Here is a 26855-nt window from a genome sequence, read left to right on the forward strand (position 1 = left end):
CGCCCGGCCTCCAAGCCAATTTCTGACAAGCATTTGCAGGGTATTAGTCGGAGGGGTCCCGTAGTCATGGAAACCCCTCTGAGTCCCAGTCCGATCTAAAAAAGGTACTTCCGGAACTAGCGCGGGGAGCGGGATAATGCCCCGGAAGTATTTCCCTGGGATTCTTCCCTCCCCGCCCCACCACGTAGAAAAGATGGCTGCAGTGCAAGTTGCTTGCTGGTTGCTTTCCGGGCAGCCGCGGGCGGCACCGCGAGAATGAATCCCTGAGCGAGGCAGTGGGTTTCGCCGCTTGTCTTCCAGGCTCTGTGCCCTGCGCCCGGATGACAGCAGCTCCGCCCGCACCGAGATCCACCTGCTCTTCGATCGGCTCATCTCCGAGAACTACAGCGAGAGCAGTGGCGTGGCCCCGAAGGTAGGTGGCGCGCTCGGGAGAGAGCGGGTGCGGCGCCTGCTGACCCCGGCCCCACCCCTCCGTCAACCCAGCTGGTGGCCTCCGCCTGCATTTCCTTGCTCTTCCCACTCTTGCGTCTCATGATTTAGTTTCAAGCTGGCGTGCCCCCTCCTACCTTGGCACATTCTTAGTTCTCCTTTTGGAAGACCCTGCAGTGCTTGGCATGCTGGAGTCATTCAAAACGCAACTTGAGACTCCTGCTCTGATAATTACCTCAGGTTTCCTCTCTGATACCACCTTTCCATCGCCCACACCCTCCTTCACTCCCTCTCTATGCACCCAGAACACTTTGTTGACAAAATGCATTACTATTGTTTATTGCGTACATGGTACACGGACCACGTGGGAATCTTAGAACTTGGGTAATATTAGGTCTTTTTTGCTGATGAAAATACTGAAGCTCGTAAAAATACACTATACAAAACTCTGCCACAAAGCCCCTACGTTTTCTGTTCCTACACACTGGCTCCTTCCCTCTGCCGTCTTTCTGAGTAATCTTACACACATCAGGCCTTAAATTAATGAATTCTCTGAACTGTTGACACCATGGCCTTCTGGCCCTATGTAGGAAAGAGGGAAGTGGTGCAAGTTGCCTGCTTGCACAGGCATCTCAAACTAGACAGTTCCTAAAGATGAAATTCATTAGCTCCAAACACACATTCCCGTCCCCAGCCCATCCCACCTTCCAACACACATGCACCATCCACGAAGTCACACAAGACACAAACACTGGTTCTTCCCTCCTTCATCCCAGATCCTGTCCAATTCAGATATTTCAGAATGTGTCTCATATGTATTTCTCAGTTCATCCCCTCCTGTCTATTCCCATAGCGAGTGCCTTAGACCTCAGGCAAGGTGACTTACGCCTGGACTGTTCCGCTGGTCTCCTCTGACTGATCTCCTGCCTCCTGTCTAGCTCCTCTCCAAGCCAGTCATTCCTCTGCTGCCAGAGTGATCTTTTCTTTAGGAGGAAAAAAAAAAATTGATCATAAAATTTAAAATCTGCTTTGGAAAAGTCTTCAATACGTATTGGTAAATGGTTGGAGCAAGTTACGGAACAATTCATACAGAATGAGATCAGTATGAAGCTGGAGGAGGGATTTTAAAATATGAGTTTTATATATGCAAAGTAAAAGGTCTGAAAGAATTGACAACAGAGTAACAGTGTATGTCATTAGGAAGCAGAGTGAGATTAAGGCAGTAGTCGAGGACTTTAGCTGTATTTGTATAATTTGATACTTTTGCAACAAAACTTCATGCCTTTCCATTCTCTCCTTTTCCTCCCCCTTTTGTTCCTGTGTGCTGTCATTTAAAACTTGCTGTTCTTCAGGCATCTACTGGTGTTTCACACCTCCAGGTTTTTGCATACTCTGTCCACTTTGCTTGCAGTGTTTTTTGATGCCCTATCTGGCAAATTTCTCCTCATCCTTCAAATCATTCCAGATTCTGCTTTACAATCACCTCCACAAGGCCTCCCTAATTACTATTTCTGGACAGAGTTTGTACTTTATTCTTTCAGCACTTAATTCACCTTATTTTAATTATTTGTTGTGTTTCTTTCTTGTTTGTGAAGATTACGCCATTGCATTCCAGCCTGGGCAACAGAGCGAGACTCCATCTCAAAAAGAAAAAAAAAAGTGATCAATGACACTAGTAATCAGTGAAATGTAAATTAAAACAATATTATGATATCAGTGCACTCACCTGAACAGGTAAAATTAAACAGACTGACAGGGTTGCTAAGTAGAGCAACAAGAACTCTCATACCATGCTGATGAGAATATAAATCAATACAACTACTTTGGAATACAATTTTCTAGTTAAAGATAAGCAGTTCTACCTGTAGGTATCCACCCAAAAGATGTGTACCAGGAGATATGTACAAGAATATTCATAGCAGCATTATCTATAGTAGCCCCAAAATGAAAAATTACATGTCCATTAGTGTAGAAGGGATTGGGAAGTTGAGATATATTAAGATAATGGGACATTATACAGGAATGAAAAATGAATGGATTTGTAGTTATATCCAGTATAAATGAATCTCGTAAACCTAATGTTGATGGAAAGAAGCCAGACACAAAAGAATTAGGCTAGGCACGGTGGCTCACACCTGTAATCTCAGCATTTTGGGAGGCTGAGGTGGGCTGATTGCTTGAGCCCAGGAGTTTAAGACCAGCCTGGGCAACATGGTGAAACCCCATCTCTACAGAAAATACAGAAGTTAGCCGGTGTGGTGCCACACACCTGTAGTCCCAGCTACTCAGGAGGCTGAGGCAAGAGAATCTCTCAAGCTCAGAAAGTGGAGGTTGCAGCAAGCTGAGATCACACCACTATGCTCCAGCCTGGATGACAGAGCTAGACCCCGTTTCAAAAAACAAACAAAGAAAACGAATTAAGTAATTCTATTTATAAATATAAAAACTTTTAAAACAGGGAAAATGAAATCTAGTGTTTATTTACTTGTGCATAGGATATAAAACTGTAAAGAAAAGCAAGAAAGTGATTACTGTAACATTTAGAATATTTAATAGTTACCTTTGTGAGGAAGGGAGAATTTGTGATTTGGAGGAAGCAAATGGAAGGCTTTCGAGTGCTCACTATATTCTGTTTCTTAAACTCAGTGATAATGGAAAGCTAGTTGCTTTGTGATAATTATTTGAAATGTACTTTTTTTTTTTTTGCAATGGAGTTTTGCTCTTGTTGCCCAGGCTGGAGTGCAGTGGCAGGATCTCAACTCACCTCAACCTCCGCCTCCTGTGTTCAAGTGATTCTTCTGCCTCAGCCTCCCGAGTAGCTGGGATTACAGGCATGCGCCACCACGCCCGGCTAATTTTGTATTTTTAGTAGAGACAGGGTCTTTTTATGTTGGTTAGGCTGGTCTCGAACTCCCAACCTCAGGTGATCCACCCGCCTTGGCCTCCCAAAGTGCTGGAATTACAGGCATGAGCCATCATATCCAGCCAGAAATGTACCCTTTTACCTCTGATTTTTATTTTTCTCTGAATTAGTAGCCCTTGGCTTAAAGCTATTTTTCTTTTTTTTTTTTTTTTTTAGACAGAGTCTTGCTGTTGTCACCCAGGCTGGAGTGCAATGGCACGATCTCAGCTCACTGTACTCTCTGCCTCCTGGGTTCAAGTGATTCTCCTGCCTCGGCCCCCCAAGTATCTGGGACTACAGGCGCCTGCCACCATGCCCAGATAATTTTTGTATTTTTAGTAGAGACAGGGTTTCACCATATTGGCCAGGCTGGTCTCGAACTCCTGACCTCATGATCCGCCCGCCTCGGCCTCCCGAAGTGCTGGGATTACAGTCATGAGCCACTGCACCTGGCCCTGGCTTGAAGTTTCTAACCATGTTAATAACTGGGAGTAGAATTTATCTCAGTAGTAACTGAGAAAGTATGAGCCCTAGGGCACTAGGAGAAGTTCCTTAATGAGAGGATGAAAATTGTGTGGGTTTAGCTATGTTTTAAAATTTTATAAAATACTTGTACTGAACTCTGTCTGGGTTTCTCTGGGTCTTATAGTAACATATGAAATAGGGTCTTAAAATTATGTATTTAAGCTTAAATGAAAATGGCAAAATAAAATGCTTAATAATCTGAATAAAGAAGGGTCTTTTTACTTAGAAACTAGCTAACTTAACCCCTAGTGAGTTGACAAGTTGCTGATTTAGGTTTTCTAACTACTCAATAAATACCAATCTTCTTAGGGAATTAAATGTTCAAAGGTTCAGCAGCTTTGGATAACCTTGAACTCCCACCAACCATTCCATTATACTAAATGTTTATTAAACAGCCATTTCCAGGATAATTCTGTGCAGTATCTCTATATTAAGGAATATCATAAATATCTCTTTAACATACTCAAAGCAAATTTTTAAAATTTTTACCTTACTTTTATCCTATCCTGTATTTAAAAAACAAGAAAAAAGATTAAAATCACTTAACTGCTTTTAGGAAGTTGGCTAAGCTTGTTACAAAATAGAATTACTAGGTTTCACAAATCTCCAAAACTTTGGGAACTGCCACTCTAACAACCACTATCAACAGCTTATCTCTAGAAAACTATAATTGAGAGAGTCTTATTATTATTTTTTTTTCCACTGGCATCTTTTCATTTCTTATCCTTTTTTGGGACAGGTCTCACTCTACCTTCCAGGCTGGAGTGTAGTGGCACGATCACAGCTCACTGTACCCTCAACTTGCCAGACGCAAGCAATCCTCCCACCTCAGCCTCCTGTACAGCTGGGACTACAGACACATGCCACCATGCCCAGCTAATTGTATTTATTTCTTTATAGAGATGGGGTCTCCCTACATTGCCCATTCTGATCTCAAACTCCTGGGCTCAAGAGATCCTCTTGCCTCAGCCTCCCAAAGTGCTGGGATTACAGGCGTGAGCCACCACACCTTACTGGCATATTTTCTGGAGAAAGAAAGAGTCTTAATTGTTTAAAAGCCTGTAGCTATGAAGCTATTACTAGTTTTTACATGTGATTCAGTGTATGTGAGAAACGTTTATCAGAGAAAACTGTGGTTTGAATATATTAATTGCTGAAACCCAAGTTTGATAGAATAGGCAACAACTCTAAAACTGGCAATACCTCAGCGCTTTTAATGACTCCACTGTAACCGTTCTCTTTGTGTCAATAAAGATGGTTTTATAAACATAGAGAAGAATGTGATAGTGACTAATTGGAAATGGTGATAATGCCTGCCATTGGCAGGGTTAGAAGAACTAAAGGGAGGAATCAGAGGCCTGTCTTCTCAACTCTCTAGTCTCTTATTTGTACATACAGATGAGGACAGAACAGTGTTTCCTGTCATCTCAGGAGAATCACCCCAGCCTCTTTGGAATGCCATTGATTGTTCCATGTACTGTGCATACCCGGAAGAAAGACCTACATGATGCAGTTTGGATTCAAGTATCCTGGTTAGCGAGCCCACTCCCACCTCAGGAAGCTAGTAATCATGCCCAGGATTGGTGAGTTCAGGGGATCCATCTAAACCTGTGGTTTCCACACTCTAGAAAAATAATTTATATGAATTCTACATGACTGATAGGACCCAGCCTATGTCAAGTTAATCACTCTTGGAAGAACCACTCAGAGAGCATACAGTTCAACCATTTGGTTTGATATTTGGAGTAGGAGAGATGATACAGCTTCCTCTTGCCAAACATTCTAGTGTCTAATAATCCTTCCATTCTCTAATCTTTTGCCTGGATTCATCCTGCTAATGCTTCAAGTAATATCCTTGTCTTCTGTGTTGCAAAAGTAGAGAGCATGAATTCACCAGGAAATTTGTATAATCTCAGTCCTCTGAAATTCAGAATGAGAGTGACTGCATACATGAACTCTGAAAAGTCTCATGATACAAAATATAATTCTGTTGGATTGTTTCCATACCATGTCATTCTTTTTTCCTTTTCCCTGACCATGTCATTTTTTTTTTTTTTTTTTTTTTGAGACGGAGTCTCGCTGTGTCGCCCAGGCTGGAGTGCAGTGGCGCAGTTTCGGCTCACTGCAAGCTCCGCCTCCCGGGTTCACGCCATTCTCCTGCCTCAGCCTTTCCGAGTAGCTGGGACTACAGGCGCCCGCCACCACGCCCGGCTAATTTTTTTGTATTTTTAGTAGAGACATGGTTTCGCCGTGGTCTCGATCTCCTGACCTCGTGATCCGCCCGCCTCGGCCTCCCAGAGTGCTGGGATTACAAGCGTGAGCCACCACGCCCGGCCCTGACCATGTCATTTTAACGTGAAGTAATTTCATAAATCTAGATAAAAATAATTAGCATTTTCTGTTTTCTTTCCCTTTTTCCTACCACTGTTCTATTTGATTAGTAAATGCATTTACTCTGAATAATTTTTGGGATTGTGATGATGTCTTATTTTTATCTCAATCAAATTGTAGATCATTTTCTTTTCTTTTTTTTTTTTTCTTTTCTTTATGACCGAGTTTTGCTCTTGTTGCCCAGGTTGGAGTGCAATGGCACGATCCTGGCTCACTGCAACCTCCACCTCCCGGGTTCAAATGATTCTCCTGCCTCAGCCTCCCGAGTAGCCAGGATTACAGGCATGCACCACCATGCCTGGCTAATTTTGTTTTTTCTGGTAGAGATGGGGTTTCTCCATGTTGGTCAGGCTGGTCTCAAATTCCCAACCTCAGGTGATCCGCCTGCCTCAGCCTCCCAAAGTGCTGGGATTACAGGCGTGAGCCACTGCACCCAGCCTGTAGATCATTTTCTTGCCATCATGGTACAAATGAGCGTTCTGTTTTATGGTAACTAAGAAAAGTTCTTTACTTATTTGTTATGATATGGGGTCTTTTGATTATTAGGGTAGGGCTTAGGATAAATACATCTTTTTTTTTTTTTTTTGAGATAGATTCTTAATTTGTCACCCAGGCTGGAATGCAGTGGTGCGATTTTGGTTCACTGCAAACTCCGCCTCCAGGTTCAAGTGATTCTCATGCCTCAGACACCTGAGTAGCTGGGATTACAGATGCTCGCAACTACACCCAACTAATTTTTGTATTTTTAATAGAGACAGGGATTCACCATATCGGCCAGGCTGATCTCGAACTCCTGGCCTCAAGTGATCCACCTACCTCGGCCTCCCAAAGTACTGGTATTACAGGTGTGAGCCACCACACCTGGCCAGATTTAAATTTAAAGTTTTAAATACATCTTTACTTAAATAAGTTATTTATTTATTTTTATTTTGTATTTTCTTGAGACGGAGTCTTGCTCTGTCACCCAGGCTGGAGTGCAGTGGTGCGATCTCGGCTCAACGCAACCTCCGCCTCCCGGGTCCAAGCGATTATCCTGCCTCAGCCTCCCGAGTCACTGGGATTACAAGTGCCTGCCACCATGCCTGGCTACTTTTTGTATTTTTAGTACAGACAGGGTTTCACCAGGTTGGCCAGGCTGGTCTCAAACTCCTGACCTCAAGTGATCTGCCGGCCTCAGCCTCCCAAAGTGCTGGGATTACAGACATCAGCCATCACGCCCGGCCGAAATAAGTTATTTAAATAAATATTTAAAGTATTTATTTTAAGATTTAAATAAATCCTAAAGGAAAACTGCAAATAATAGATAAGCAGTTTAGTTAATGAATGTTGTGTTTAGCAAAGATGGAAGTTGGACAAGATTAAATTTGAAGTGAAGTAATTGAATTAAAGAGCTTCTAGATGAGAGCTTTTCCCAGGACTTGCTAATGAATTGGATGTGGACTATAGGCAAAGAGGAATCCAGGCTGACTTCTTTTTTTGGGGGGGTGGGGGGGAATGGAGACTTGCTCTATCGCCAGGCTGGAGTGCAGTGGCATGATCTCGGCTCACTGCACCTCTGCCTCCCAGGTTCAAGCAATTCTTCTGCCTCAGCCTCCCAAGTAGCTGGGAGTACAGGTGCATGCCACCACATTTGGCTAATTTTTGTATTTTTAGTAGAGACAGGGTTTCACCATGTTGGCCAGGATGGTTTCGATCTCCTGACCTCATGATCCCACCTCAGCCTCCCAAAGTGGTGGGATTACAGGCCTGAGCCACTGCACCCGGCCCAGGCTGGCTTTTCACCCTGAACAATTGTTTGTGAATGGTGGTACCATTTAATGGAAAAAGGAAAACTGGAGAAGGAGCAGATTTTGGCAAGAAAAGACAGGAATCCAGTTAAATTCAAGAAGTCTATTATACATTCAAGTGGGAAATTCACTTGAATGTCCTCTGCTGGAGATATAAATATAGATGTCATCAACAAATAGGTGGTATTTAAAGCCCTGAGGCCAGATGATTAACATTTAGAGAGTGAGAGTTAGAGAAGATTCCCATGATCTATACATGAACTCTGAACTGAGTTCATATGCATTCCGACATTTAGAGATTGAAAAGGGAAAAAGAAGCATCAAAAGAGATCGAGGCTGGGTGCAGTGGCTCATGCCTGTAATCCCAGCACTTCGGGAGGCCAAGGTGGGAGGATCACTTGAGGCCAGGAGTTCAAGACCAACCTGCCCAAGATGGCAAAACCCCGTCTCTACTAAAAATGCAAAAATTAGCCAGGCATGATGGAATGTGCCTGTAATCCCAGCTACTTGGGTGGCTGAGGCATGAGAATCACTTCAACCCTGGAGGTGGAAGTTGCAGTGAGCTGAGATCATACCACTGTACTCCAGCCTGGGCGACAGAGCAAGACTCTGTCTCAAAAGAGAGAGAGAGAGAGAGATTGAGAAGGAGCAGCCCGTAATGTAAGAAGAAAACCAGGAGTTAAGGAAGTATATCAAGAAACGAGTGATAATTGTTTCAAATGCTACAAAGGACTGGGAATTGCTCACTGGATTTGATAAAATGGTCTTTGGTGATCTTTGTGAAAGCTATTTTAGTATAGATAAAGGAGTAGAGATTGGAGTGGGTTAAAGAGGGAATGGTCCTTTGGACATTAAAGAAGATAGCCAGGCATGGTAGCTCTCACCTGATTCTAGTGGTACTTGGTAAAGTTATGGATGAAATAAGAGTGGACTGGAGTTGATGATTTTTATAGTTGGGTAATGAATACATGGGGTGTTCATTGTATAGTTCTCAACTTCTTGAGTGTTTATGTCAATAAATTTTAAATTTTAGATTAAATGGACAAAATCCTGGAATTAAGGGTCTATATAGAAGAGTGATTATTTTCAGAGACAGTGGGTAAAGAGGCAAGTGAGGATTTCAGGGCAGCAATTGGAGGTTTCTCTTGGGTGAAAGAATCATTAGAATAGGGGTGTTTGAATAAGTAACCCAAAAAGATAGGAGGTGGTGGTTGCAAAGTAGGATACTTGGAATTGAGATTTTGGAGGTAGAAAAGTTTGTATTCACAAGGTCTAGAATATGACATTCGGAGAGGGTTTACATATGGGATGGAGGAAGTTATTGTTGGAAGAGAGAAGACCAAGTTACTGTTGTATTAATTGCATTGATGTTGATGTCACCAAGAATAATAACAGGAGAAGTGGTGGAGAAAAAACACAGTGAACTGGGTGCTGCAATCTTTAGTGAGTAAAGAAGATATGTACCTTCCAAGGAGGAATAGCAGTTGGCATAATTCAGTAGCACATGCTACAAAGAAGCTGGAACACAGTGAACTGGGTGCTGCAATCTTTAGTGAGTAAAGAAGATATGTACCTTCCAAGGAGGAATAGCAGGTGGCATAATTCAGTAGCACATGCTACAAAGAAGCTAGAAAAGGAAGGAAGAAGAAACCATGTACAAGTGGCATAGTAATAAGGAAGAGATCTATTTTACCTCCAGGTTCTGGAATGTATGAGAATAAAAAGTGCAGAGGGTAGGGTGTGGTGACTCACACCTGTAATCCCAGCACTTTAGGAGGCTGAGGCAGGAGGATCACTTGAGCCCAGGAGTTCAAGACAAGGCTGGACAACATGGGAAAATGCTGTCTACAAAAAATGTAAAAATTAGCCAGGTATGGTGGTGCATGCCTGTAATCCTAGCTACTTGGGAGGCTGATATGGGCGGATCACCTGAGCCCAGAAAGGTGGAGGCTGCTTGAGCCATAATCACGCCATTGCACTCCAGCCTGGGCAACAGAGTGATACTCTGTCTCAAAAAAAAATGGAAAAACTCTGCAGGGGGAGCAGGATTCTCAAGAAAGCCAGGCTTCATTCAGTTAGAGCAAAAAGGTAACAGAAATTTTCAGAAGAGAAATGCTGCACAGCTTCCTATGAGAGTGCTACTTGATTGTTTTATCCCGTTATCTTTCTTTTGATTCCTCACTTATTGCTGGCCCGAGTTGGACATGGTACTAGACAGTACAGGCTATCAATGATCATTCACTGGATGAGTTATGCAGAAAGATGGGAACTCCTATGCCAGATGTGACTCTCACTTTTGCCCTTACAGTGACTCTTTATCATGGTTTCATTACCTTCAATGGCCCACGTAATAACCACTATCAGTTGCCAGATGAGCTGTAAAGTATGTCACTCTTATGTTATATTCCTTGCATTGCTTCCTTCTCCCCCACCCCCAGCTTTATTGAACTACAATTGACAAGTAGGAATTGTATATACATCTAAGGCACACAGCTTATGTTTCGATAATATGTATAAATTGTTGCATTGCTCCTTGTTAGGGCAAGGATGAGTAAATTTTTTTAAAAGTTGGAAAATTCACAGGGCCATCTTGACATAATCATTGGCAGTTAAAAGAAGTTATTCCATGGTGTACATGTGCCACATTTTCTTAATCCAGTCTATCGTTGTTGGACATTTGGCTTGGTTCCAAGTCTTTGCTATTGTGAATAGTGCCGCAGTAAACGTAAGTGTGCATGTGTCTTTATAGCAGCATGATTTATAGTCCTTTGGGTATATACCCAGTAATGAGATTGCTGGGTCAAATGGTATTTCTAGTTCTAGATCCCTGAGGAATCGCCACACTGACTTCCACAATGGTTGAACTAGTTTATAGTCCCACCAGCAGTGTAAAAGTGTTCCTATTTCTCCACATCCTCTCCAGCACCTGTTGTTTCCTGACTTTTTAATGGTCACCATTCTAACTGGTGTGAGATGGGTGCAGCACACCAACATGGCACATGTATACATATGTAACAAATGTACGCTAAAACTTAAAGTATAATAATAATAAAAAGAAGTTACTCCAAAAATGGTATGTAGCTTATAACTCTGAGTAGTTAAGGCAGTACTTAGCATGTACCACATCAGCGATTCTGATTAAAGAAGACTTCTAAATATACAGCCTTCTGCAGTGTGTCCGTGTTCTTGTCATGGAAAGATCAAATTATTTTAGTTTAATGTGAATTAAATCCTCTGATAGAATTAAGGCTGAAGGATAATTGGTATTCGATTGCATGATTAGCTTATCTTGTAAAATTTTTCTTGAGCCACATGGACTCCCTTAGAGACATCTGGCAGTCGTATGTCTACCCTTCTGTAAGCCCAGATAGAGTATGGGAAGCCAGAGTGTATTTGGTACTGGGCTGCAGCTAATGGATTAGGGTAAGTAACATTGAGCTGTCAACATGAGCATACTGCTGTGGCAAATGCCCCTTCCTAGGATTACTTCAAGAGAAGATGAAAAGGAGTTGGACCTTGAACCAGAAATCTTCTTACACTCTTTTTGTTCTCTTCTGTTTCAGTGATGACAGTATGGGCTATCAATATCCATTCACTCTACAAGTTGTGCTGAAAGATGGGAACTCCTGTGCTTGGTGCCCATGGTCTAGGTAAAGTGACCTGCAAAAGAATTACTTTAGTAGAATGTCAGCTTTAGATATTATACAATTTTCATAAGATTTCCAATTTTGAGAAGTAAATAGTGAATAATGAGAAACTTAAGAATTGTGGCTGGGCACGGTGGCTCACGCCTATAAAATCCCATCACTTTGGGAAGCCGAGGTGGGTGGATCACCTGAGATCAGGAGTTTGAGACCAGCCTAACCTGGTAAAACCCCGTCTCTACTAAAAATACAAAAATTAGCGGGGCGTGGTGGTGCATGCCTGTAATCCCAGCTACTTGGGAGACTGAGGCAGGAGAATCACTTGAACCCAGGAGGTGGAGGTTGCAGTGAGCCAAGGTTGCACCACTGCACTCCAGCCTGGGCAACAAGAGCAAAACTCTGTCTCAAAAAAAGTTTTTCACTTCCTTTTGAGGTCAATAGATAAGTTTTGCTTTTGAGACTTTGCTGGTTTTATAAACTACAGTCCATACCAAATTCATAGCTTGTGATAGACATTTATTACTCTATAACTTCACCTCTCCTTTTTTGTTTTGTTTTGTTTTGTTTTGAGATGGAGTCTCACTCTGTCGCCCAGGCTGGGGTGCAGTGGCTCAATCTTGGCTCACTGCAACCTCTGCCTCCCAGGTTCAAGCAATTCTCCTGCCTCAGCCTCCTGAGTAGCTGGGACTACAGGTGCGCACCACTGTACCCAGCTAATTTTTGTATTTTTAGTAGAAATGGGGTTTCACCGTGTTAGGCTGGTCTCGAACTCCTGACCTCAGGTGATCCACCCACCTCAGCCTCCCAAAGTGCTGGGATTATAGGTGTGAGCCACCACACCAAGCCTCTCCTTAAATATAAATCAGTTTGCCAGTTCTGAGCACAGTAGACCATAGTCTTTACTAGACCTTGCTGGAAATCTGTTCTTGGTTTTTAAAGAGTTACAGAGATTGATTGGTCATTGCTGTTACAGCAGGGAAGGTGCCTAATGACACTGAAGTCCACCTTTAGAGAACTGCAATAGACTTAGCAAACTGAGTCTAAAGTAGGCATCGGCCAGGCGCGGTGGCTCACGCCTGTAATCCCAGCACTTTGGGAGGCGGAGGCCGGCAGATCACGAGGTCAGGAGATCGAGACCATCCTGGCTAACACGGTGAAAACCCATCTCTACTAAAAATACAAAAAATTAGCCAGGCGTGGTGGCGGGTGCCTGTAGTCCCAGCTACTTGGAAGGCTGAGGCTAGAGAATTGCTTGAACCCGGGAGGTGGAGCTTGCAGTGAGCCCAGATAGCACCACTGCACTCCAGCCCGGGCAACAGAGTGAGGATCCTTCTCAAGAAAAATAATAATAATAATAAAGTAGGCATTGGAACCATGACTTTATTATATCCTCCTCCCCTACCCCATCTCCCACCCCACCCCTGCAACTCTATAAACTTTTTTTTTTTTTTTTTGTGAAACAGAGTCTCACTCTGTCACCCAGGCTGGAGTGCAGTAGTGAGACCTCGGCTCACTGCAACCTCCACCTCCCAGGTTCAAGCAATTCTCCTGCCTCAGACTCCCAAGTAGCTGGGATTATAGGTGCCTGCCACCATACCTGGCTAATTTTTGTAGTTTTAGTAGAGACAGGGTTTCACCATGTTGGTGAGACTGATCTCGAACTCCTGACTTCAGGTGATCCACCCACCTTGGCCTCCCAAACTGCTGGGATTACAGGCATGAGCCACCATGCCCGGCCTCTGTAAACTTTTGTATGCATTTGTTTAATTTTTACAAACAAGGAGCTAGGTGTTATACCAGATAAATTGTCATAACTCAGAGCATTAAATAACTGAATTTGGAATTTCTTGAGTGCTGTAGTATCTCAAACAGCCAATTCCCATGTCATTTATTTGCCATAAAGTTCACATCTTCCTGTGATTAACAGATGGTTATCAAGTACTTTGTAAAAATAAAGAAAAGTGAAAAGCATGATTCCCTGAAATGATAATAATTATTAATAAGTATCCCTACATTATCAGAGTCTGAAGTTAGAAGCCCATGACAAATTGTGAGTCCCAAGAGGAAAGCAGAAAAGTAGGAAGGGAGAATATTTTTTATTAAGAAAATTTAAATTCCTTCATAATTATTTCTTCCTCTGTGGGTCTTTTCCCCCTTTTTAGATTTTGCAGAGGCTGTAAAATTGATTGTGGGGAAGACAGAGCTTTCATTGGAAATGCCTATATTGCTGTGGATTGGGACCCCACAGCCCTTCACCTTTGCTATCAAACATGCCAGGAAAGGGTAAGTATTTAGGGCCACCATAAAATGGTGGTTTTTATGTGGGAAATTTCCCCCAGTATAACTATTATGCCATTTCTGTTTTAGACAATTTAAAAACAGCCAGAAAAACGTTCATTGGCATCCTCTATGGCCCCTCATATATTGACATGTTTGCTTGAGCTTTTTCATCTTCCAGCTTCTGGAGTTCATTGTATTGGGGCATTGTCTTTGTCCATTTTGTGTTGCTATAACAGAGTATGTGAGGCTGGTAACTTATAAAGAAAAGAGGTTTATTTAGCTTACTCTTCGGCAGCCTGGGAAGTTCGAGGACATGTTCCTGGCTTCTGGCAAAGGCTTCTGTGCTGCACGATAACATGGCAGAGAAGATCAAAGGAGAACAGACACAGGCAAGAGGGAGGACCAAACAGGAGGAAGATCCTCACTTTCTAACAGCCTGCTGTCGTGGAAACTAAGTTCTCAGAAGAGGACTCACTACTGCAAGAATGGCACCAACCATTTATGAGAGTTTCACCCCTATGACCCAAACACCTCCTACTAGGCCCCACCTCCTAACAACGCCACATTGGGAATCAAATTTCAACATGCATTTTGGTGGAGACAAATAAATCATATCCAAACTATAGCAGGCATTAAATTTCAAAAATATTAATAAGTGAACCTTGAAACAAAACTGTCTGGCCATGACATATCAATAAGCATCTCTCTGTTAAATATTATTGAAGTTGCAGCATTTGGTAACCACAGTTACTTAGTTCAAATGTGTCCCAGGGCTATAGCTGCTACCTTTAATAGGCATAGTGATCAGAAAAGTTAGAGAAAGGATTGAAATGTTTCAATTTTGGGTACCTAAGAGCACATCTCAATGGCCACTCTTCACACTTCACATTCTTCTATTGTCGCTGTCTGGCCAGAGCAATTTTTAAATTTTGAAAATGTTGCTTCAGAAATAATTTTAACTAAAAATGTTTGCCTCAGGCAGTTTTTAATCAACCAAATATTATTTGAAAGGTAAAGACATTAAGAATCTGATAGAGAGGTAAAAGCAACAGAGTCAAAGGAGTTCCTTAAGTCACATGAGGAATTGTAGTGGTTTTTGCATTTTTATGGCTCTTGATAGTCAGAAATTTCCTTTACTGTTTTTTAAAGCATTCCCTTTGGATAAGTTAGTAACGGTAACTGACTTTTCTGTCTTGTTATGCCCCGGAGGACTGGGGAAACTACCAATTCTAGACCTAGTTTCCTATTTAGATCCCAAAATGTGCCCCACACACCAAGGCTCCTGGGAGCCCTTTCTAGCCAGGAATAAGTATAATTTGTGGATACTTGTCAAATGAAAGATCACTAGGCTAAAGCTAAAGAAAGCTGAAGAGAAACTGATGTTCTAGATCATGCTCACTAGCAAGGAGGGAAAATTTCACCAGTTGATAGATTCATAAATCTTTGTCAGCACAAAATCTGACAGGGCATTATTCTGACAAGACATTACTGTCAATGATAATAAATTATTTGGCTCTATAAATCTCTTCCCCTTTTTAACAAATCCAGTGTGCAATCTGAAAAGCTCTTTAGGACGTCCTGCTTATAGGAAACGGCCTACGTGACCTGTTAAATCTTACCCTACTTCCACTTTCGGTGATGCACTTAGGATACCATGGAAACAAAGGGCTATTGATGCCTTGCTAGGGAGTAGGGCCATATGCCTAATCTGGGCTCCCCTACATGTAGGGTTTCTGCATGTGCTTAGAAAGTCATGTAGACAAAAGAGATACCATGGTTTAAATTGGGATTATTGCCCATATGCTTTATATTTTTTATTCCAGTGATTTCCCTTTTAGGAATTTATCTGAGGGGAGAATACTCTGTAATTACTCCATAATTTGCAGGCAAATATCATCATAGCATTTTTTAGGAGAGTAAAAAGTTATTAACAACTTATATTTGTCTCACATTAGAGGAATGGTTAAATAAAGCATGGTGTATTCATTGGATAAAATATAATGCAGTTGTTGAAAATGATTACCAGGAGTTTTTGCTAACATTTATGGGAACACGCTTATGATATGTGAACATTTTTTAAAAAACAAGACATAAAGTTGCATATACTGGAAAAATACCTTCAATATTGAAAAAAGATACTATTTAGGAAAAAGGACAGAAGAAAATCTGCCAATATTTTGACAGTGGTTGCCTTTGTATTAAGAATATAATAGGATTCTCTGCCTTTTTACATTTTTCTCTGCTTTCCAAAATTTCCACATGAATATTATACCTAGTAATCAGAAAAAAATAGAGGGGCAATCACTCTTATCCTTTACATTTCTCTCCTGTTTGGACCTCAGATTCCTCAGTAGAAAATTAAACTAGATGCCAGCCTGGGCAATATGATGTCACCCTGTCTTTACAAAAAATGCACAAATTAGCCAGTGGTGGTGTGCACTTATAGTCCAGCTGCTTGGGAGGCTGTGGTTGGAGGATTGCTTGAGCCCAAGAGATGAAGGCTGCAGTGAGCTGTGATCTCGCCAGTGCGCTCCAGCCTGGGTAACAAAGCAAGAGCCTGTCTCAAAAAAAAAAAAAAAAAAAAAAGAAAGAAAAAAAGAAAATTAAACTAGACTTCTTAGTCCTCTCTCTTTTTTTTAATAGTCTTATATGAAAACTACTACTTCATTTCCTGTGTTTTGTGTTAAAGATGAGCTTTAAAGCAACTCTGAAAAAGAAGAGGGTGCCTATAAGTAGTTTATAGACTGTTTAAACAATAGTAGAGGATCTAAGCATAGCTCCCAAGAGGTGAAGGGAATCTTTATCACTTTGGGAAATTTTACTGATAAATAGAAATTATTGTCAGTACAGTCCATAAATATGTTTTTTATCAGCCTTCTTTCCTCTCTGTCTTCATCTAGCACTGTAGCCTGTGTTCCACAGAAAATATAGTCAATAAAAATCAACATTCTTTACTAGCTTACTCTAATTTGTGGTTGGCCATAAAGTATTCCTGGTAGAGATAATAGAGATAATATTTAACTGGCTATGAGAAAAGAAACACTATTGTATATGATACACCCCTTTTTCTGCTCATTCCAACAACTATGATACAGCATGTTTCCTTTTGAAGTACATCAGTTTTTTCCTTGAGTGACCAGTTCAAAAGATGATGACAGTTAATATCTTGTTACTACAGAATTTGTACTCAAAAAAGAAGTCTATAACCCAAGTCTAAGCCAGATTTCCTTTTCTAAAAAAAGAATTTTCCTCTAAGTTCCCCTTTTTAAATGAGTTCTTTAGCCTGGATAGTTATGCAGTGCTAGAACCTTCACTGCATGATCAAACCCAACCTTGCTAGTTTATAACACCATTTGACAGCCTCGTGACTCTCATATAGGGAAAAAGTCTCACCTGAAAACCCGTGCTAAACTGAATGTCTTGAGCTGTGCCAATTTGTATTCTAGGCAGCCTAAGGTTCCCATCATGAGTTTCAGGAAGGGAAATTCATAGAGGAAGTTCACCTCTGGAAGGGAGGAGCAATAAATAGGGTGGGTGATGGACATGTGATGTTTGCCACACAGGGGCAGTCAGTGTGGGCCTTGTGGTCCAGGCTCTGCTTTGGGACACAAATATATACTGTGTGAAGTCTTATGGTAGCATTCATAACGCTGATGCTTCACCCACCTTCCCATACCTTAGAGGGACAAACAGAAGGATCCCAGCTCTGTGGTTCTTGATTGTTTGTCAGGTAGCAGCCAGACATGGAGAGGGAAAAATTCGTTCTTTTCTGCTGCACTCTGGATCCTTTCTTCTCTCCTCCTTCTTCATTCCACACTACCCCCAACATACATCCCTGCACTCCGCCCATTCTTTGCTCTCTCTCCTTTCTTATACTTAACTCCTTCTTGCTCCACAGCCTAACATGCTGATTAACAGGGCCCCAAAGCTTTGGGTGGGTATTAGGGGCCTTCTCAACAAAAGCAGCACACTCTTGAACTTGTTCTTCCTTTTGTCGCCATCTCAGATAAAAAGGCCCCCTGAGGGAGGAGACAGATAATTATAGACTTGGTATTCTGATAACTCTGTGATACACGGGATCAGATGCAAATGAGTTGTACCCTGTGGGGTTTCACGCTCAGCTGCGTTGTCTTCTCATGGTGAGCTTTTCTGTGCCCTTATTTCATCCAGCTCTGGTTTCTGTGTTTCATGTTGTTTCTCCTAGCGTCTGTAAACTCTGCAGCATACTAATAATGCTCTGGCTTTCTGATTAAAAATAAATGGCTTACTATCAGCACCCCTGGCTTGAGGGCCAGCTCACATGTAATCCCTTATAGGATTCCAAAGTTGTTAAATAAATGCAATTCTTTTTGTTTTTGTCATTTTGAAGCATTCAAAAATTTTTCAAGAAAAGTTATGGTCATATAAATAGAAATTTTATCCAGAATGTTACTGATGTAACATTTGTGAGTAAATGTGTAGGTGCTGTATTTGCTCAGACTCTAGTTTGGGTTGTGTTTTCTTTTCCCTTTTTGTTGAGACAGGGTCTCTCTCTGTCATCTGGGCTGGAGTGCAGTGGCGCAATCACAGCTCACTGCAACCTCCACCTGCCAGGCTCAAGCAATCCTCCTGAGTAGCTGGGACTACAGACATGCGCCACAACGCGCAGCTAATTTTTAGATTTTTCTTTTACAGAGACAGGGTCTCACTCTGTTGGCCAGGCTGGTTTTGAACTCCTGGACTCAAGCAATTCCCCCCACCTCAGCCTCCTAAAGTGCTGGGATTACAGGCCTGAGCCACCATACCCAGCCAGTTGTATTTTCTTTTTCCTTATAAAGAGTAAAATAAGGGTGAGTGACTGAGCAGTTGATGCATAGCTAGATCACCGGTTTAAATGCCTTCCCACACACCCCTTTCCTCCTGTTCCTTCTACCTACAGGTTGTAGATGAGCATGAGAGTGTGGAGCAGAGTCGGCGAGTGCAAGCCGAGCCCATCAACCTGGACAGATGTCTCCGTGCTTTCACCAGTGAGGAAGAGCTAGGGGAAAATGAGATGTACTACTGTTCCAAGTGTAAGACCCACTGCTTAGCAACAAAGAAGCTGGATCTCTGGAGGCTTCCACCCTTCCTGGTATGTTGCAGTCCTGCCTCTGAGAGAGCAGGAATCTAGCATAAAAGAAAGAAGACATGAACAAACAGGAGGTTTGGTTATTTTTGAGAATAAGACTTTTCCTGCAGCAGTGTTTAAAACACTTTCTGTACAAAGTTTTTATGTTGAATACAGAGATGAATCTTTCTACAAATATTTGGTAGTTCCTTTTCCTAAACAGCTTATAACCTAGAAGAAGAGATCAATCATGTAGAACAGTAACTGCAATTCAGTGCGACGTGAGAACTGCCACAAGGGGTACAACGTGGTGAATTTGAACTTCAGGAGAGGGTGAACCTCTGGCTCTGTGGAGGGAGGAAGCTTAGGCTAGCCCTTTGTGGACTCTAGAAGAGCAGCTGAGCCCAGAGCCCCCAACACCCACTGCACGTAGTCATGTGGCTGTGGCACACTGCTGAGTTGAATGTGTGTGCACAAGCACACCAGTGCACTAGGGCCTGTGTGTTCTTTTATATTTAATTTACTTCTGCCTTCTCCCTTCATGGATTAGGAGACTGTCCTTTTGTTTGTCAGGAGAGTTTGAGGTGACAAATCTTCCTATTCATTAAGATCAGTGTAACTGTAAGGTACTAGCATATTTTAATCAGATATTTATATGTATTTTCTTTTTTTTTTTTTTTTTTGAGACAGGGTCTCAAAAAAACACTGTAGTGCAGTGTTGTAATCTCAGCTCACCGCAACCTCCACCTCTCAGGCTCAAGTGATTCTCTTGCCTCAGTCTCCTGGGTAGCTGAGATTACAGGCGTGCACCACTACCACCCGGCTAATTTTTGTACTTTTAGTAGAGATGGGGTTTCACCATGTTGGCCAGGCTGGTCTCGAATTCCTGACCTCAGGTGATCCGCCCACCTTGGCCTCCCAAAGTGCTGGAATTACAGGCGTGAGCCACCGTGCCCAGCTGTATTTTCTTATTATATTCATGTCTCTGTCACACTACTCCATGAAGCTGAATGTAGGTTTTTCTTAGACCAGAACAGCTTCCCAGGGGATGATGCACAAGAAATTAATAACACTGGTTGTTAGCTAGCTCCACAGATAGGAACTAGAGGGAAGGGGCAGGCTTGGGGACAAGGTGGCTGGGGAGGAGGGGGAGACCTTTTTTTTTTTTTTTTTTTGACGGAGTCTCGCTCTGTCGCCCAGGCTAGAGTGCAGTGGCGAGATCTCAGTTCACTGCAAGCCCCACTTCCTGGGTTCACACCATTCTCCCGCCTTAGCCTCCTGAGTACCTGGGACTACAGGCGCCTACCACCATGCCTGGCTAATTTTTTTTGTGTTTTTTATTTATTTATTTTTATTAGAGACAAGGATTCACTGTGTTAGCCAGGAGGGTCTCGATTATCTTACCTCATGATCCACCCGCCTCGGCCTCCCAAAGTGTGGAGATTACAGGTGTGAGCCACCACGCCTGGCCGAGGGGGAGACCTTTTAAAAAAATTGAGGTATAATTAACATACAATTAAAAGCATAGATTTTTAATATCCAGTTTGATGAATTTTAACAAGTATATATTTTCATATTATCATCAAATAAAACAAGCAGAGCTGTCATGTAGCCCAGTAACTGCAATTCAGTGCAATGTGAGAACTGCCACAGGGGGTACAACGTGGTGAATTTGAACTTCAGGAGAGGGGGAACTTCTGGCTCTGTGGAGAGTGGAAGCTTAGGCTAGCCCTTTGTGGACTCTAGAAGAGCAACTGAGCCTGGAGGCAATACCCACTGCACAGTCACGTGGCTGTGCCACACTGCTGAGTTGAGTGTGTATACACAAGCACACCAGTGCACTGGGGCCTGTGTAGAGCCCTTTATGAAACCATATTTTTGAAGTCTTTAAAAAATAATGAAGGTAAATGTTCTGTTATATATTCCCAAACATTCGTGTGTATTTGTCTTGTTTTTTCCATGTAAATTTTGTATCTTCAGAACCCTTTAATGCAGATGTTTTCTACCTTTGCTTCTCCAGATTATTCACCTTAAGTGATTTCAATTTGTAAATGATCAGTGGATAAAATCACAGAAAATTGTCAAATTTCCTCGGGAAAGTTTTGATCCAAGTGCTTTTTTGGTACCACGAGACCCGGCTCTCTGCCAGCGTAAACCACTCATACCCCGGGGGGATGAGCTCTCCAAGCCCAGGATTCTGGCAAGAGAGGTGAAGAAAGTGGATGCGCAGCGTTCGGCTGGGGAAGAGGATGTGCTCCTGAGCAAAAGCCCATCCTCACTCAGCGCTAACAGCAGCAGCAGCCCGAAAGGTGAGGCCTGGGGGCCTTATGCAGGTGCTTTCTTGGGGCTCCTGTAGGCTACATATGTTTCTCTGTCTTCCGTTCTGGAACATCAGGTTGGTTGGGTGGAAGGAACCTATCTGGAATCAGACCTATCTGTATTTGGGCTATGTAAGTTTTATCAAGAGATTCAGCCTCCCTGAATCATTTTCTCATCTGTAAAATGGAGAGAATGCCAGGTTTACAGAGTTGAGAGTTTGACATATAGAGAGTAAAGCACTTCACACAGTGCCTGATGTATGGTAAACAGGAATGGTAGCTGCTGTCTTGTCCCCTTACAGTGAAAGTTCTGAGGTTCCCCATCTTTCAGGGGGTCTAGAGGATCAAAACTCTTTATTTATTTATTTTATTTTTTATTTTTTTGGGACAGAGTCTCTGTCACCCAGGCTGGAGTGCAGTGGTGCAACACAGATCACAGCTCACTGCAGCCTTGACCTCCTGGGGTCAATCAATCCTCCCACCTCAGCCTCCTGAGTAGCTGGGACTACAGGCACCCACCACTGCACCTGGTTAATTTTTGTATTTTTTTGTAGAGATGGTGCTTCGCCATGTTTCCCAGGCTGGGCTTGAACTCCTGTGCCCAAGTGAACCTCCTTCTTCGGCCTCCTAAAGTGCTGGGATTACAGGTGTGAGCCACTGTGCCTGGCCCAAAACTATTTTCATAAAAATACTAAGACAATATGTGCCTTTTCACTTTTATTCTCTCACAGATGTACAATGGTGTAAGAGACAACATGACATGGAATAATATCGTCACTTTGACAGTGAAGTCTGTGCTAATGTATTGTACTTTTTCATGCCTCAGTTTTAGTTTCTAATACAGGAAATATTGATAGATAAAATTCACATAAAAGTTCTAAAGGTTCTCAGTAATTTTTAAAGGTATAAAAGAGGGTAGGGATAAGAGGCTATAACCAAAAAGTTTAAAGCCTTACAGGATTTTTGTGAGACATAGAGGTAACTGTGGACAGCAAGAAATTCCCAGTACCATGCCTAACAATAGGAAGTACTCAGTAAATGGTGGTCACATTTTTTGTCTAATTTTACAAAGGAGAGGAATATGTATTTGGAAAACTCCTTACTCTAATAGTTAGATTTTTTTCAACTGAATCTGACATAAATCATCTTTCTGCTATTTTCTGAGTCCTTATAATGTACTTTACATTTTCAGGACATTGTTGCTTATAGGGACTTGGCATTGAAGAAGACAAAAATGTAACTTACTGGCTACATAATAGGAACTAAAGGGTAGCCAGTTATGACTCCCCTGTCTTTACCTTTGTGTATACAGTTGTGAAGCTAACCTCAGAGTTAGCATTTGGGGCTGGCTTACTTTGTGACATTTGGATTTGTGAATCTTTTCTTCTGTCCTGTTCTCCTTCTTCATCAAGAAATGGTGGAACCAGCTGTCCATCAGCAAAAACCAGAAGCCCTAATAGCAGCCCACCAACTTTGGGGAGGAGCAAAGGGAGGCTCTGGCTGCCCCAGACTGGCAGCAAAAATAAACTGTCAAGTAGTAAGAAGAACTTGGATGCCAGCAAAGAGAATGGGGCTGGGCAGATCTGTGAGCTGGCTGACGCCTTGAGCCGAGGGCATATGCCGGGGGGGGCAGCCAACCAGAGCTGGTCACTCCTCAGGACCACGAGGTAGCTTTGGCCAATGGATTCCTTTATGAGCAAGAAGCATGTGGCAATGGCTACAGCAGTGGTCAGCTTGGAAACCACAGTGAAGAAGACAGCACTGATGACCAAAGAGAAGACACTTATATTAAGCCTATTTATAATCTATATGCAATTTCGGTAAGTGGTTTATTGTATGGTTTTCAGAGAGTGGTCTGTGTTTTGTTCACTTGTCTTCATGTATTCATCAGCAAGTATTTTTCAGGTCCTGCTTATTTCCTGGCATTGAGCTTAGCGATAGACAAAGGTAACATAGAAATCTGGGCCTGCCCAGGTGTGGTGGCTCACACCTGTAATCCCAGCACTTTAGAAGGCTGAGGCAGGAGGATCGCTTGAGCCCAGGAGTTTGAGACCAGCCTGGGCGCCACCTCTACAAATAATTTTAAAATGGAGCGAGGTATGGTGGCATGTGTGTGGTCCCAGCTACTTGGAAGGCTGAGGCAGAAGTATCACCTGAGCCCAGGAGGTCAAGTCTTTAGAGAGTTGTGATCACTCGACTGCACCCCAGCCTGGGTGATAGAGCAAGTCCCTGTCTCAAAATAATAATAATAATAATAATAATAGTAATTACAATTATAAAATGATTGTTTATCCACACAAGACTTGGAGCTTATGACTTTTGTATTTTGCTTTTTGCTTATTTTGGTTTTAGAGAAAGTTAGAGGGTTCTAAAATATTTTTTCACCTACTGATCATTTACATGATTTTAGGTGATCATTTACATGATCAGTGTTCTTCTGCTCAGATCCTAGTGCTATACCCTGGCCATAGTACAGTTAACTACTAACATACCTCCACTTTCTTATCTCTTACAGTGCCATTCAGGAATTCTGGATGGGGGCCATTATGTCACTTATGCCAAAAACCCAAACTGCAAGTGGTACTATTACAATGACAGCAGCTGTAAGGTAAACATTCTCAATCTTTGAATGAAAGTTAGAAACAGAATATCAACAGAACTGGGAACATTTGTTGAAATAATGGACTATCTCTTGAATAGGAAATAGATTTTTCTGTTAGAATCAATATGTAGATGCTGTCAGTATTAAAGGAACAAAAGCGATATGCAGAGTAGGGAATGAAAACATGAGTAGTGAGGAAAAATAAAGAGTTAGTTGACCGAGCGCAGTGGCTCATGCCTGTAATCCCAGCACTGTGGGAGGCTGAGGCAGGCTTAGGAGGTGGATCACTTGATGTCAGGAGTTCGAGACCAGACTGGCCAACATGGTGAAACCTTATCTCTACTAAAAATACAAAAATTAGTTGGGCATGTTGGCGCATGCCTGTAATCCCAGCTACTCAGGAGGCTAAGGCAAGAGAATGGCTTGAACCTGGGAGGTGGAGGTTGCAGTGAGCGAAGACTGCACCACTGCACTCCAGCCTGAGCAACAGAGCAAGACTGTCTCAAAAAAAAAAAGGAGTTAGTTAATGCAAAAAGCTCCTATCTTCTAGACTGTTAGAATTTGATGGGGTTGGGCCCAGCGCGGTGGCTCACGCCTGTAATCCCAGAACTTTGGGAGGCCAAGGCAGGTGGATCATGAGGTCAGGAGATCGAGACCATCCTGGCTAATATGGTGAAACCCCATCTCTACTAAAAATACAAAAAGTTAGCCAGGCATGGTGGCGCACGCCTGTAGTCCAGCTACTCGGGAGGCTGAGGCAGGAGAATGGCTTGAACCTGGGAGGTAGAGGTTGCAGTGAGCCAAGACTATGCCACTGCACTCCAGCCTGGGCAACAGAGCAAGATTCTGTCTCAAAAAAAAAAAAAAAAAAAAAAGGAGTTAGTTAATGCAAAAAGCTCCTATCTTCTAGACTGTTAGAATTTGATGGGGTTGCCGGGCGCGGTGGCTCACTCTTGTAATCCCAGCACTTTGGGAGGCCGAGGCGGGCGGATCACGAGGTCAGGAGATCGAGACCATGGTGAAACCCCGTCTCTACTAAAAATACAAAAAATTAGCCGGGCGTGGTGGCGGGCGCCTGTAGTCCCAGCTACTCGGAGAGGCTGAGGCAGGAGAATGGCGTGAACCCGGGAGGCGGAGGTTGCAGTGAGCCGAGATCGCGCCACTGCACTCCAGCCTGGGTGACAGAGCGAGACTCTGTCTCAAAAAAAAATAAAAATAAAAATAAAAAAAAAATAAAAATAAAAAAATAGAATTTGATGGGGTTGGGCCAAGCACAGTGGCTCACGCCTGTAATCCCAGCACTCTGGGAGGCCAAGGTGGGCAGATGATGAAGTCAGGAGATCGAGACCATCCTGGCTAATATGGTGAAACCCCATCTCTACTAAAAATACAAAAAGTTAGCCAGGCATGGTGGCACATGCCTGTAGTCCCAGCTACTCGGGAGGCTGAGGCAGGAGAATTACTCGAACCCAGGAGGCAGAGGTTGCAGTGAGCTGAGATTGCGCCAGTGCACACCAGCCTGGTGACAGAGCGAGACTCCGTCTCAAATAAATAAATAAATAAATAGATAAATACAAAATAAATAAATAGAATTTGATGGGGTTTTAGGTCATTCTGTTTTGACTTGTCTATGGTCAAAATATTTTCCCCAAAGCAAACATTGGAAATAATGGGGCTCATTTTAAAGGGGCAGGTGTGAGACAGCCAAACTAGTGAACTTATTGGAAGCAATCAGGTTTAGTAATTACAGAGGGTTGGTCTTCCCTTTCCTGGCAAGGATTTAGAGTCATAATAGTGATGGCTTTTTGTTAAAGGTTTTTCTTGCCCTTTCAGGAACTTCACCCTGATGAAATTGACACCGACTCTGCCTACATTGTTTTCTATGAGCAGCAGGGGATAGACTATGCACAATTTCTGCCAAAGATTGATGGCAAAAAGATGGCAGACACAAGCAGTATGGATGAAGACTTTGAGTGTGATTACGAAAAGTACTGTATGTTACAGTAAAGCTACCACTCTGGCTGCTAGACAGCTTGGTGGTGAGGGAGATGACTCCTTGTAGCTGATAGTTGGCAAAAGCATCACTGAAAGGCAAGCTAAATGTAGTTATTTTATCCTGTTAGAATAAAAATTCTAATTAAAATCGTTAACTTTAAGAGTAGTAATAATTTTATTTTGAAGTCTCATACAAGCTCTCCGATAGAGAACTTTCAGGCAGATCCCATCATTAGCCTGTAAACAAAAGGTTTGGCACCAGTCACCTGGGACCAAATAAGAATTCAATTGTGCTTGTCCAGATTGGGTGCGATGCCACGTGCTGAGCCTCTGGCCCGTGTCGGCCTCGACAGTGCAGCTCTTTGCATGGAACGAATCAATCCCTCTGCTGAGTCAGAACTTGTTCTCTGTTCCTGGTTGTGCCCAGAGACTGGGGACTTTCCCTCTTCTTCCCACCTGGAAGTCTAGAAAGCAGAGCTGAGCCCTGCGGACCAGAATGTGGGCAGCCTCATTCTGGACTCAGCATCACCAGAGGACACCCAAGCCTGGTCCCAATAGTAGGGAGCTCAGCCTGGCTGGCCGAGACTGCCTGCCAGCCGGAGCCAGTACATGGCTCTTAGCCAAAGTGCCCTGCTGCCTCAGAGGCTCCACGGTCCTGCTGGCCACCTTCCATGACACTTTGATTTTAGCCTTCTGACCTCCAACACTAAGCACAAATGTGTTCTTTTAAGTTGGCCAGCTAAGGCTGCTGTGGCATTTGGATCCATGTGTGTCCGTGAGGGCTCTGGGCATGACCAGAAACATTTATCCTCACAGCAACCCTGGCCACTTTTACAGATGAGGAAACTGAGGCACAGAAAAGTTCAGTCACTTGCCCAAAGCTACACAGCTGGTCA

The 26855-nt window shown here is 42.8% G+C and overlaps 1 protein-coding gene across 1 annotated transcript; it reads left to right on the top strand.

The window, feature by feature from the left end:
- The first annotated feature begins 187 nt into the window (after positions 1–187).
- Positions 188–26114, top strand: LOC116483415 (ubiquitin carboxyl-terminal hydrolase 32-like). The gene is given in 10 exon segments (XM_032177439.2): positions 188–412; positions 5255–5439; positions 11598–11684; positions 13841–13961; positions 18877–19068; positions 21065–21353; positions 22756–22982; positions 22985–23182; positions 23878–23970; positions 25798–26114. Coding segments are annotated over 9 exon segments (1566 nt in total). The 5' UTR covers positions 188–412; the 3' UTR covers positions 25972–26114.
- Positions 26115–26855: the final 741 nt, after the last annotated feature.

This window comes from Hylobates moloch, unplaced genomic scaffold, assembly GCF_009828535.3.
Source record: "Hylobates moloch isolate HMO894 unplaced genomic scaffold, HMol_V3 SCAFFOLD_15, whole genome shotgun sequence".
In the NCBI taxonomy this organism is placed as follows: domain Eukaryota; kingdom Metazoa; phylum Chordata; class Mammalia; order Primates; family Hylobatidae; genus Hylobates; species Hylobates moloch.